At 40.5% G+C, this 13,874-nt stretch overlaps 1 protein-coding gene across 1 annotated transcript in view; it reads right to left on the bottom strand.

The window, feature by feature from the left end:
* SLC4A10 (solute carrier family 4 member 10) overlaps positions 1-13,295 on the bottom strand; it is a 154,769-nt gene extending 141,474 nt beyond the window's left edge. Inside the window, exon 1 of the mRNA XM_039554817.1 lies at positions 13,200-13,295. Within this exon, the coding sequence (XP_039410751.1) occupies positions 13,200-13,247 (48 nt within the window). The 5' untranslated portion in view covers positions 13,248-13,295. The remainder of the gene's footprint in view (positions 1-13,199) is intronic.
* Between the last annotated feature and the right edge of the window lie 579 nt (positions 13,296-13,874).

Raw genomic sequence — 13,874 nt, 5'->3', positions numbered from 1 at the left:
AGGGCTATCATCAATGACCTTATCTGAGACCATGCCAGATGGTGACTGTCACTACCCCATGAAAGCTGTGGACAGGTCAGATAGTATCTAGTGTTCTCTTTTTTTTTTTTTTTTTTAAGAAATAAAAAAACCAGTGTGCAGAAGGCTCTCTGATACATCTTTTTATATTGAGTTCTCAGCAGCAGCCACTTAACTCTGAGACCAGCACCTGTGTGCAGCACAAGAAACAGAAGAGCAGGAAGAAATGCCTGAGTAGAGCACAGCACTGGAAAGAGGCACATGAGAACAATGAGCATCCTAGACAATACAGAAAATCACTCCAGCAAGTTTGTTACAGACAACGGATACTGACAGCCTAAAAATCAAGATATTGCCTCAAAAAATGATACAGAAAGAAGCACACATAGGATGATTTTTGCCTTCTGGATCATCAAGACTGACATTTTCACATTTTCCATGACAGCCAAAATCTTGCCTATTTTTTTTTTTAACTTTCAAATAAATAACTAGAGTATTGGTGTTTTCTTGGTGTTGAAGCTACAAGATTGCAAGACTATAGCAGAAACAAAAAAGTTAACAATAATGATTTGATACTAAATTTTCTTTATAGTTTCTTGGTCTTAGCATTATATTCACACTTGGATCACTTATGTAATTTAGCAGTCCCAAATAGTAGGAACTTTTTTATCACCGTATTCCTATCCCTACCAATCAGGATACCTAAAATGAAAAAATGAAACACTTGAAACTTTGTAAAGGAATCATGCTGCTGACAGTGGATTGAGACATTTTCCCATTCCAAGTAAAGGAAAAAGACATCTTTTTTTCTTTTTTTTCCTTTTTTTTTAAATTCTACAACCATTTCTAACACTTGTTGGAAGCTGCTTTAAGGCTTAAAATATTGTAATAAATCTCAGTGTGATTTCAGTGCCTTGAAGAAGTTTGGTCAATAGGAAATGTTGAGCACTTGCCAACTTAGAACAAATTCTGGGATTAGATAATTCCTTGATTCTATGTGAGGTACTGGAGCAGGTTGCCCAGAGCAGCTGTGGATGCCCCAGTTCATGGCAGTGTTCAAGGCCAAGCTGGATGGGGCTCTGAGCAATCTGATCTAGTGGAAGGTGTCCCTGCCCATGGCAGGGGGTTGGAATGAGATGATCTTTAAGGTCCCTTCCAATCCAAACCATTCTATGGTTCTGTGAAATGGAGTACGACAAGTACTAAACCACAGTATTAGGAAAAATTGCTTAGCCTTGTATTTCTTGAAAGCTGAAACCATTCAATCAAATTGCTTATTTGTCACCAGGAAGAAATTTTAAAAAGGATTCCCATTAGAATTAAATGTATTTTCATATCTGCATATACAGACACAGAAAATGCATCCTTTCTAAATATACAAGAAAAGCCTGCTGGAGAAATATCAAATGTTAGCAGGAAAATAATCAGTTCATTAAGGACTGTTTAAAAAAAGGCAAACTAAAGAAGAAGTAAATAACTCGTAACAACTATAAATTGGTATTATTTTCCTATATAAAACGTATCAGTAGAAGAAATAGACCCATTCTTAGAAATTAGTTTTAAAAACTGTACTATAACTGAAAAGCATTAAAAATATGATATTACAGTTTGCAGATACCATCTATCGATTCTTTTTTTTTTGCTCAAGACAATTTTGTCAGACTTATTTTAATGACTTTTTTACTTTTTAATAAATATGCATAATGGAAGCACTATATAAACAATTATTTCTGCAATCACTGTGAAATGAAAAATTTAAGACTCAAAGGTGAAAGTATAGCAGATAGAATAAAAGTCTCTGGGTTATAGTATTTGAACAAGATAAATCATAATCCTCTAGAAATTTTTTTCATATCATAAAAATGCACTTGCCCTAATCCATAAAATTTGCTATTTGTTGTGCATGCAAATTAGAAGTTTCTTATTCTAAAAAAAAAAAGTACAAATGGAGAGGTATTTTTAATTCTGTCCATTCACAATTTAGAACTATTATTATTAGAACTCTTAGAGCAAGCACTTTATGTGATTACAGTCATAATAGTTATGCTATAATAGCTCAGTAATTTCCACGAGCAGTCGGGAGAGTAACAAACTTAGAGAAAATAAGTAGATTTTTGTATTGCCAGAGATGTATTTGTTTGCAATCATGCTACTAAACAGACTTGTTGCTCATCTGTGTACTGTCCTAGCCCCTGAATAGGCCAGTCACGGACCAGGACCAGTGAGTGACAGACCCTGCATCCACTCAGAAAGAAACCACACTCTTCATCCCAAAAAGTTCACACAATTTTTTTCCTAAACAAATAGACATAAAATACAACCACCTAAAGTTTTTGCAGCATCTTATCCATGCTTTAATATTCTTTATTCTTACTCTGTTTATTCCTGTGGGATGCCAAGCACAAAGCAGATTAGCCCAATCTTCTCAAGGGTAAAACTACCTTGCATTTATGCAAGGTCAGCACAGACAACTAAGGGACTTAAAGAGAAGGCTCTGGTTCTGTCTACCTTGCAGCAGGTTTTTTTGTTCCTTTTTTATTCCTTTTTTATGCAATACAAGGGAGAAGACAGACACAAACAAATAAACATGAAACAGTTAATAACTTTTGATGAGTGTCACAGTTAGCAATTTTAGTAGTTTAAGAGTGACCAAGAATTGGTTTTGCAGAGATATCTATTTCTAATATTGCCATTGAAACACTACTCAGATTTTGTACATGATGAGCTTGTCTTAATGCCAGACCACTTCTGGAATCATAAGTTCTACAGTTTTAGATTTTTAAAAAAATTATTTCAGAGCAAGAACAATATTTTCCCAGCACTTTCTCAGATCCTACATTGGATGCATCATCAAAACCTACATTCTTTGTGTTGAACTACCCAAGACATATAAGTCATATGAATGTGTAACAGACTGGATTGTGTAAGTCTGAATCACTCACAGAAGAATAAACAAAAAAATTTAGTCAGGTTTTACACATTTGCACGTTCACATGTTTTGGTAATAACTTTGATTAGATGCCTTCAATATTTCCATCTTTTTCTTCAAAAGACTCTTTTATGAAGTTCTATTTGTTCTCTCCAGCTTAACATTTTTCATAGACATACATATATTAACAAGTTTCACATTTATGGAGAAATTTGGGGGGAGGAGGCAGGGTAAGATAGCTTTGGGATTTGGTGTTGTTTGGGTGAAATGTACTGGGGTTTGCAAGCTCTAACCCTCCTACCATGTACAATCCCACCATATCTGCTAATGGAACACAGATTCTGTGGCAGAAGCTAGTCCAAGGCAAACCCCTCATCATGGGTACAGGGGAGATACCAGCTCTCAAAAACATCTCTTGTCCTCCATAAGCTGGCTTCTCAGCAGCACTCCTTGGTAATGCATGCGCATTCCTCAGCAGCTTGATATTTTTCAAGGCAAAAAGGGCTTTGCTGCTTCTGTTGTTTTTGCCCAAATTTGGCCAGCACTGGACAGAGAATTAGGGGAAACAAATCCTAGTTCACAAGTACTCAGTGGAGAGTTACTTGTTTCTTTTCAGTTGGCCTTCACTCGAGAGGCAACTGCAGTTGTGTTGCTCTGGGCAATATTGACTAACATTTAGAAACCTCTCATCTACCTGGGGTTATGGGTGGGCAAATAGAAAAAAATGTTTATGTATTTGCTGGCCAAAGTAAATCAATTCAGATACAGCACACACAAAGCCCTGAACTTTTAGGTAAGACAAAGTGAAATGAACACAATCAAACTACACAAACTAGAGATCACTGCATTTCATCCTCTCTAAAGCTGAATGTGGCTTTTTCTTTAAAAGATCCTTTAAAAGTCTTCTTCTGCCTACATTGTTTTAGACAAAATCATGTGAGTTACATGAGTTTTCACGGCTGACTCCACAGCAGGGTTTTTCTCAATCCATTCCCCTAGAAGATGAGGACTGGGGGTGGGGGGTTATTCCAAAAGCAAGAGGCACATTTGATGTTGATGGGGAAATCCAGACAGATCACTACAGAAAAAAATCCTTTTTCTGACATTGGTAAGGATAAGCATGAAGGCTTCTGCACTGCTCAATTCTATTTTTGAGAGCATATTCACCTAATCTGAAATCATTCATATGCTTCTCCCAAAAAAAGACGTGATATTCACCTATTTTTAGAATTTTCATGAGAAGATTCTCAGATGAGTATGAAACACAGCTTTATGAGTGCTTTAGCAGCTCATTGCTACATTTAGTTTCAAAAGCTATTAAAAGGTTGCAACAAAAATAAGTGGACATAGTTAAGTATTTCACTATAGCACAGTCATAAAGAGGAAGAACATAATAAAGTAAAGCTTTCTAAAACACAATTAGTCAGTCAAGTCTTATGTTTGAGCATTTCTATCTTCTCTTCAAATAAAGGGAAAGGATAACACTAATTCAAAGAGATGGATAATATGGGTTACAATCCAAGTTATGAAATTTACCCAAAAAAAGTAAAGTGTGTTGAAATCTCAGCACAGAGCAGACTTGCAGACACTGCATGAAGATTTGTCTTGGTGATGATACCTTGGAAACATACACAAGTCTCAAATGAAGTAGCAATAGTCTCAAAAGAACTGGAAACCAAGTTGTTTCTGAGGAACAGCATTGAGATGGCTGGCAGCAACTGCTGCACAGACTTGGGGATGAGGGGGCAGAAGGGAACTAATTTTATTCCATAAATTCTTTTAAAATACCAATACATATAATATCCCTTCTGCTGGCATGATAATGTACTGTTCTGGGACACTCTGGTTCTATTTTGGTAACTACTTAAATAGGTCACAAAAATGATTAAAAGAAATGCTTAAAGCATTTTTAGGAAAATGGATACAGGTTATCCACATTTTCATGAATTTAAAGGTAGGCGAATGCCCACTATTCCACAGGCAACAGGAAATTCTAATTTTTGTTACATTCCTCATACTATAGAGTATAGCAGGAGAATATATCTTCTTCCTTATGAATTCTTAGATCATAAACTTGACATTTTTTCAATTTTGCATCCATATACTTGAGGGCTGGTTGTGCAATCTCATTTCTGCATTCTTAGTAGATGATAACAAACTTTATCCATTACCCACTTGGACAGAACAAGTGAGAAATTTTTTATTAATAAGGACTATAGTGGTTCAACCACTACTGTGTGGTTATTTAGCAGCCCTTGGGAACAGTGCACCTATAAGCTCAACCCTGAGTCCCAAGGTAAAGAACAAATCTACAGAGCAGTAAGTGGCTAACACATGCCATTCCAATTCTCATCATTACCATCACTTAGCTGCAGTTCAAATAAAAAGTATCAACTTCCTACATTTAGCAGAACATATAATTTACTTATTTAACTAAAAGACCAAGGTTCAATTTTGTTTTACGGTTGTTGTAGCAGGCTTTGTCTTATGAGATTGGCAGACCACCTAAATAAAAAAGAATGAGAATGACGTCTTCAATTCTACTGAGTCGGGCCTTGAAAAAAGATGCACATTTCTAGATCTGCCAGTAGACTTCGCTGATCATCACACAGGATTTCTGGCAACTTACTTTAGCAGATTTGAGACATCATTATCCTGCTTAATTCCAAATAAAAAGCTTTCATACCTTCCTGTATGTTTTCAGTATACATTTCCAAATTTAAAAAAAAAAAATTCATATCTTACTTTGGGAGGAAATTTAACAAAGTGACTGACTGGGTTGATGTTTGGCTCCAAAGATACAGATAAACAGATGGATAGATGGATGGGTGTTGAAACCAAAATCCTCTTTCTAGAGATACACTCTAGCACAAATTTATCAATTGCATCATTGGTCCAACGAGATCTAGGAGATCTTATACTGGAATTACATTTTTTTTTCTGCTTCACTTTATGACATAAATATAGCTTTAAAGAATTACATAGATTCACCTTCGTATTCAGAAGCTTGATGTTTCAGTCCACTAAAAAAACACAAAATTGAAAATTTTACTGACCCTTATAAACACTAAGCACATCAATATGATGCATCCCTTTTTCATTTCTAATTTGCATTCTACAACCATAAATCTAACTATTCAGACTTACCAGTGGCATTTTCCTAAACCCCAAAATTAAAATGCTTAAGAGGAAAAACAATCCTGAAGTTTTTATTCCCCTGTGTATGCTATTCTTTGATTTTATAGAGAAAAAAACATGAAGATGACCAGTCAGTACCATTGAAAAAAAACCTAAAGCACTTAAAATTTACACACAGTCTCCCCTCATTGTGCCTTTACTTCCTATTCATATTCACAACACTATGAACATCCTAGATACCACACAATCACCACAAAGTTTTCAATGGTATTCAGAATTTAAAAGTTTTCAGATTGGACATGAAATCACATTCTTGCTTATGCTCACTTCTAAAGCCCTGTGCACATTCATACCATCTTCTCTCCAAAAAAGACCTGGCATTTTGCTCTTGACTTTAATGACATTTTTTGCCAGACCAATTACAGTTTAAGAATCTATAATCTATTCTTGCCAGGCTCTAATAGCGGGGTTGGGTCGTTTTTTCCATCTTCACATAGTTTCAGTGACTATGAACGAAACTATGAGAACATCAAGTGCAATTGCTAGGGACTGGTATCAGGAGCTATTCTTCAGAATAGTGGCTTCAGATCAAGGGTATTTTTAATTTATAGCATTTTGACTACTCTTTATAAAAGCCTCCAGAAAAAGGTGCAAAATTATCATCTCTCTCCAAAAAACTACACAAGTGTGCAATATTTTCCTGGCATTTTTGAGTGCAACCGCTACAAAGTAATTGCTCCCAGGGAAACTTGTGCTGAAACTTCTTGGAACCCCACTGATGGAGACAGAATCCTATACTCTTTAAAATAAAGTCAAGAGGGTTCCACAAAGGCTTAAAAATCCACATTTTAGCTTGGCACTTTGAAAATATTAGTAAATAATGTTGCATATTATATTTTTGTATGGTTTTAAAACCTGCTTGCAACAAAATTGATGAACAGTGAGCATCTATCATTGCAAGATACTCTGAATATGTTTATAGTACATGTATATGTTTATAGTAAATTCTCTATTTAGGTGGACATAACTGAGGTTATCAACATCTATAATCCATATAAACTACTTCTTTCTCCTCAGTTTGCACTTAATCTGTCATCCATCTGTAACATACTTGTGTCAAAAAGACAAAAGTGAGGTCCTTTCACAGAATGACAGGACTGGAAGAGATCTTGTGAGGTCTTCTAGTCCATTACTCAGCTCTAAAGCAGCAATAATTGTCTCACCTATTCCTACAGATGGGTAATAGATTCCACAAACATACCAGACAATTTGTTCCATTACTACATTACTGTCAGCGTTAGACAGCTTTCCTTAACATGCTTTTAATATTGTCCCATAACCTTTCCCTTGTTTCCTATTCGGTACAGATACAAGAAACTGACTCTTTTTGTAGCAGTTTTACACATCAAATGTGTGTCTCCCTAACAAATCCCAGTTTCTTCAAATGTTCTTTCATACTTTTAGGCCCATGCTCATTTTTGTTTTCCTCTAATTGTTCTACAATTGCTAATCTTTTCTCAGACCACACATATAGTACTGCACTAATCAACTGATACCTTACAAATGCCAAATACTAGCTCATGTAACTTGCAGACTTCATTTCTCCTAAAAATGTTACTGCGCCAGTTTTTTTGCAGCAAGTTCCTGGTCTGTTTGATTAAAATGAGATCTTGCAAATCTTGACCTTATCTTGCACATCTCCACTGAATTTCAATATTTATTTATAAACTTTGCAATGTCTTGTGAATACCTAATTAAACAAAGTGGAAAGGATCTATGTAAGAAAAGAGGTAAATCAGCAAAGACACAGAAGACTCAGGATTCAAGGTACTATTTTGTGCCTGCTGTACAAGGAGGCAAAAGCCCTGGTTTTTCTGCTTCTGTCCCTACACTTCTTTGCCCATGAAATTCAGTCAGCTCCCTTTTGCCTTTCACACCAGTCAGCCATAATGCCCTCAATTCTCCAAGTTTGCACAAAACTCCTCATTTACCCTCATTTCACTCTGCAACTTCTTTTTTTCCCCAAGACATTAATTCTATTTCTAGCAATAGCCTGTATCATCTATTCCAACCTTCACCTTGCCTATCCTAATAAACAACCTTATAGAACAAGGGTGGATTTCAATTATCTTTAAATATGCTATGCTTATTTTTCATTTCATGAGAAGAACTTTTAAACTGCACCAACGCTGAAAACCGCGTGAACATATCTGACGCTCCCTCAATTTGTATGGCATCGAAATGGCATTATTATTGCAAAAGGAGTCACATGGATATGATTCCTTACTAGTTTGGGTTTTTTACAAAGCAGACCTGAACATATGAAAGGAACGTGCAATGCCTATGGTTTTCTCTTCTCATATCAGACACACAACTAATTGTCTAAGATGCTTCACAGGGGATTAAGTATTCCCTCACCTGCTTAAACCCTCTCATCCATTGAAACTGTAAACATTACTTATTTAAGAAGCATTAAAAGATGTCAGTGGAAGCATTTTGTTTTAGAATTCATCCTAAATTTTTTCCAAATGAAAAAGTAGAGAGAAGATACAACTATTAGCAGAAGAAATTGAAAGCATATATTTAACAAGCGGGATTTGTGGGAAGAAATCAAACAAGACATAGATGCATTGAAGTGGGATGATTTCCACACAGTAGTCATACTTTTTTTTATTTCTGTGCAAATGTCTCAGGCTGTCAATTATTCTTAAACAGAAACACCAGAGCACACCATATGATCCAGATGTATCTTTTTTTAACTGTGACACTAGAAAATATAAGGAGAAGTTGGGGGACTTTAACAAATATCTGATTGTGACTGATACTTCACTTCCTTCTAGCATTTGCTGGGAAAAGTTGGGGGTTTTTTCTTTTCATTTAGAACTTGGAATCAGGCAGTAAAAAAGAAAATACCAAGAGCAGAAATGCAATCCTAAATTTATACTTACAATTAAGTTTTAGGATTTTCTTTTCAATGGTGCCATTATCTCGGCACTCTTGTCTTGAAAATGTAATATGGCCTCTATACTTTTCCAAAAGTATCACAGCATTCCTGTAGTCTCCATAAACTTGCCTGAAGTGTTGCTATAATGCTGGAGAAGTGAACTGGGAATGAGTACTGTTATACAAACCATGGGGTAAGGCTCTGACACCCCTTCTCACAATGAGCAATACATTTAATCTGCAAGTCTCATCCGAGGTCCCACTCAGCATTAACAAAAGCAAAAGAATTTGGCCTGTTAGTGTGAGCATCTTCCCACACTCACCTGCTACGTTAAAAATAGTTACTTCCCAAGATCTTGCTATACCATTCTCCCACATATGGAGTCCTAAGTAGCAATAGCTGCGTGCCATTTGCCGCAGCAACAAGAGTGCTCTTGATACAAACACTGTCTTACCTAGAGCATACATATCATAACTACAGTGCATGCATATGCAGTATCCACATATAGCTCAGCAATGTCATGCTTTAAGGCCTTGTATCTACCAGATTTGAACAATAAATTAAAAAATAAATACAACAAGGATTTAAGAGTGAATGAGGAGGGCGAGAGAACACGAACTTAGGAAGGAAAAGTCAGTTTCACTTTCCATACATGGGTTTTACTGCTACCTTCAGAAAACACAGGAAAACAACATGCCAAACATAAACATAGTTAGCAAAAATATCTGTACTTTGTCTATACATCCTCCTTACAGCCGAAATAATCAAACATCTACCAAATAACAACCCTATTGTAAAAGCCAATTTTGACTTGCATATGAGAGATCCAGAATGTACAGGAACAAACATGAACAACTTGTGCTATGAATAAATTGCCAATAAAGTCAAAATAAAGCAACAATTTTCAAAATAATTTACATGCAGTCAGGTATACATGTACACAAACAAACTGGCAATACTTTGTTCTTTGCTAAGAAACCAACAGAAGATCTTTGTAAAGGTCTGCAGATTGTTTCCCCTGTTCTGTAAACAAATGATGACTCCTCAGAAATCTTTCAATTACTCACAACTGTTTTAAAGCATTCTGAATAATCAGTGAAAAAAATATATACTTGATGACTGATAAATAAATCACTAGATGATTCTGAAAGCATACAAGAAACTGCATTTTGTTACCATATTAGTATAGGTACTGAACAATACAAATTAAGACTGTATTTGCATTTCCAAAAGTGGGTTCAACAATTTGTTTCCAGGTGAACAATTTCCTTTTTCATTTATTTACACAATATTGTACTCATAGTAAATTAGCAATAGATTTCTAATAATTTGAACCAGAAGTTGTCCACACTGCAAAAAAAAAACATTAGCACAACTACTAACAAGACTGTTGTCTCTGTATAAGACCTGTTTTCAAAAAAAATGACAGGAAACTGCCAGGGAAATTGTTTAATTCCTCAGAACCACAGGCAATAATGTATTGTCTTAGTTTTCAAATTGCTAGAAATTGGGGTTTTCAATTAAAAGCTTGCATAATAAATCAGTAACACATGACTAACACTAGATTAAAAGTAGATTCCGCTTTGTACAGACTGTGGGATTTTGGTGGAAAATTCTATTGAGGCTTTACAATCTCTGAGCACCATTAGAAGATAAAATTAATTAAGGACTACACTCGCATCTTCTTACTAGAAATAACAATAAAACATATAGTGGGTTACAGTTTCACAAAAAAAGAAAAAATTAACTCTGTTGCACATACCAAAGCCCCCAGACTAACCCCTGAAGGAAACAAGCTCTGCTAGAAGCCTTTTCCTTCATACCCAGAACCCACTGAACTGGGACAACACTTGGGAACAGACTGTATTCATTTGTTCTGTTTGTTTCCAGTCAAGATGAGGATTGATCCCCAGAACAGAAATCCTCTAAAGGTATGTCACAACACTACCTCCCAGACTAACAGACCTTAGCACCGATTAGTTAGCACCTATTCCTGCTTCCTAAACTCTACCCTGACTCCAGGTACAAGAATCCCAGCACGCAAAAGTCTGCCTTACCACAATGCAGTGCCCTGGACATGAGCTAGGCTGAGACTGCCACAGCACATACAAATGCTTTATTGCCTGACCACAGAGAAAACATCACCAGAACCCAGAAATCCTGAAGGAGCTGTGCCTTTGCCATCGTTGCAGCAGGAAAGCAATGTTGCATTGTTGAGCTGCATAGGGCCTCTCAGAAACAAGAGTAAGAGAGGACTGAGGTAGATGATATGCCACATATATATATATTACATAGAGTAGAGAAGTCTCCCTTCCCCACTTGAAGCAAACACAACTGAACTAGTTAGCTATAGTAAATGGAGGTGGGAACCAGGACACGACCTTAGCAAGCAAAAGCACTGATCTACAGCTCTACAGGCAGGGACCTGCAGCTCTGCAGAGAGGTACTGCACCAGGGCAGTTCCTGAGGGAACAAGGGACAATTGTCCCCTCATCAGCACACAAGAAATACTATCTTCTTTGGTCGTCTCAACCACAGCAGTAGCCTTTTTTTTTCCTGGGCACAGCCCCGGAGAAACAAAATTTAAAGCCAGACAGCCCAAGGCAATCCTGCACGTTTTGCCTTCTGAAAGCTGACTCCTCTGACTCCCTGTGCAGTGGCCATCGCACAGAGACAACACAGGCTGACAGTGAGACCAGCACACAGGCCAGCAAGGTACGAGCAAGGGGGAGACTGCTGCTGACTGAAGGCTACTGCACTGGTGTGAAACACTGAGGACTGAGCCTTTCATGGAATCACTGTCATGAACTACAGATAGAAACTGGGTTTGCACTTATTTGTCTCTCTACAGAAAGGAACTCGACAGCTAGTCTGTCAGTGAAAGCAACAGGACCTTCTACTTCACTGTCAGAAACTAAGAGAGCAGCAAGTAATAGGAAGTAGGATTCATAAACAGGATCCAGAAAGCAACAGGAAAAACTGTCCCTGCCACAAGGAGAAAGAAGATGCCAGAGATAGCCTCATACTGTGTAGCAACCTGCCACCTGATTGCAAAATGGACCACGTCAACAGATGATGGGAACAGACCCTATGAAAAACGGGCTTGACACGAGCGCATCTCATCAACCTGCAGCAGCTGAGACTTGTCTCTTTCAAGCTTTGTCAATGTTGTGCAGCTCGCTGTGCTAACACACAGCCATTTCAGGAGCAGCAAAGCCTCTACAGACCTATGCAGTGTGTTGACAGGGATGTGTACGCACAGTCAGACACTTGTGTATGTACATGAGAGACTTTTCCCTGCCCCAGACAGATTTTCTGTGCAAGGCAGGAACCACCATTCACAAACAGAATCTCAGTATGAGATCGAGATCGACACCCACACTTAAACCTTCTGTGTGTCTGCAACCCTGTGTCTGGGGGCCTGGCAAGAAAAAGTCCCCCATCAACTGATCTCTTTCCTACTGGCACGGCAAAGGCTGCCCAGCCGCCCCTGTGCAGCCACACGGTGCTCCGAGGAGCGGGTGCACCGCGTCCCCCTCAGACAACAATAACCCCCAGATCACCAGCTCCACGGCTGAGCACAAGAGACTGCGACACGGCAGCACGAAGCACAGCCCGGGATCCGGCGGGAGGCAGACCCTGCGTGTCAGTGCCAGCCCTCAGCAGATTTCTCTGCGGTCTGCAAGAGAGGAGGGCCTGGGACCTCCAGCTGCTGACCCAGCCCCGGCCCCGGAGCGGGATCCCCACGGAGCTGCCCACAGGTGCTGGCTCCCCTGCGCTTCCCCGAGCAGGGGGGCAAGAGAGCCTGAGAAAGGACATGTCGGAGGCAGGGTGACACGAAGAGAGGGGGTACCGAGGGGAAGGGGATGCCTGAGGCGGGGGAGGGGGGCCGGAAGGCAGGGTGCTTGCATCGGCGGGACACACGTACACACACGCACAAACACACACCGCTCCATCCCCGAGCGTCCTGGCGCCCAGACACTCCCGCCGCCGCAGCATCGCCCGGCACGGGAGCGAGCCAACCTGTTTCCCCACGCACCGAGAAATCGGCTGCGGCGCCCAGCACGGGCAGGCGGGCGGGAAGGCAGCCCCCCGCGCCCCCTCCCCGGCTGCCTCCCCGCGGGGCGCGTCGCACCCCCCCCGGCCGGGGCCGCGCTGCGGCAGCCGTACCGTGGGCAGCAGCGGCTCCATCTGCGCCCCTTGGTCCTGAGTCTCCATGCGGCGGCGGCGGGGCTGCGGCGGCGCCCCCTCCCCGCCGCCCGCGGGCCGGGGCGCTCCCCGGGCGCTGCGGGAGCCGCTGGGCTGCGCCGGGCTCGGGGCTCGCTCCGCGCTCCCGGCTCCGCGCTCCCGCCGCGGATCAGGCGGCGCGGAGGCAGGAAGCGCGCGCCAGTCACATGGGCGCGCGCACCGCCGGCCCCGCGCGGGGGGGCAGCAGCCGGAGCCACCTGCGGGATGCGGGATGCGGGATGCGGGCTCTCCCGCCGGGGCCGCAGGGCCGGGCCCGCCTCCCCCCTACACACCGGCACCCCGCGGGTGCTGGAACGGGAGCGGGGAGCGGAGGGGCCGGGCCCCCCTGGCTGCCCGGTGAGACTATCGAAAACATCAGACACGGCTCGGAAGTTTTAGCACTTCACTCCAAGCTTCAGCCGCAGGCTCCCCAGAACTGCTGCTTCAGTGCAGTCTTGGGCCAAGGTTTGATTTAGCCAGCACCAGAAGAGTACCAGAAAACAGTGACCCTTCACTCGGTCCTGCCCGACTTTGACCCTTAGTTACAGAAAGCACCTTCAAAAGAGAGTTCTGTCCCACTCCCTGCTACCATAACCCAAACATCCCCTTCTACCTGCA

Source organism: Corvus cornix, chromosome 7 (genome assembly GCF_000738735.6).
Source record: "Corvus cornix cornix isolate S_Up_H32 chromosome 7, ASM73873v5, whole genome shotgun sequence".
In the NCBI taxonomy this organism is placed as follows: Eukaryota; Metazoa; Chordata; class Aves; order Passeriformes; family Corvidae; genus Corvus; species Corvus cornix.
The sequence above is the reverse complement of the archived record's forward strand: the minus strand, read 5'-3'. Positions and strand labels throughout refer to the sequence as shown.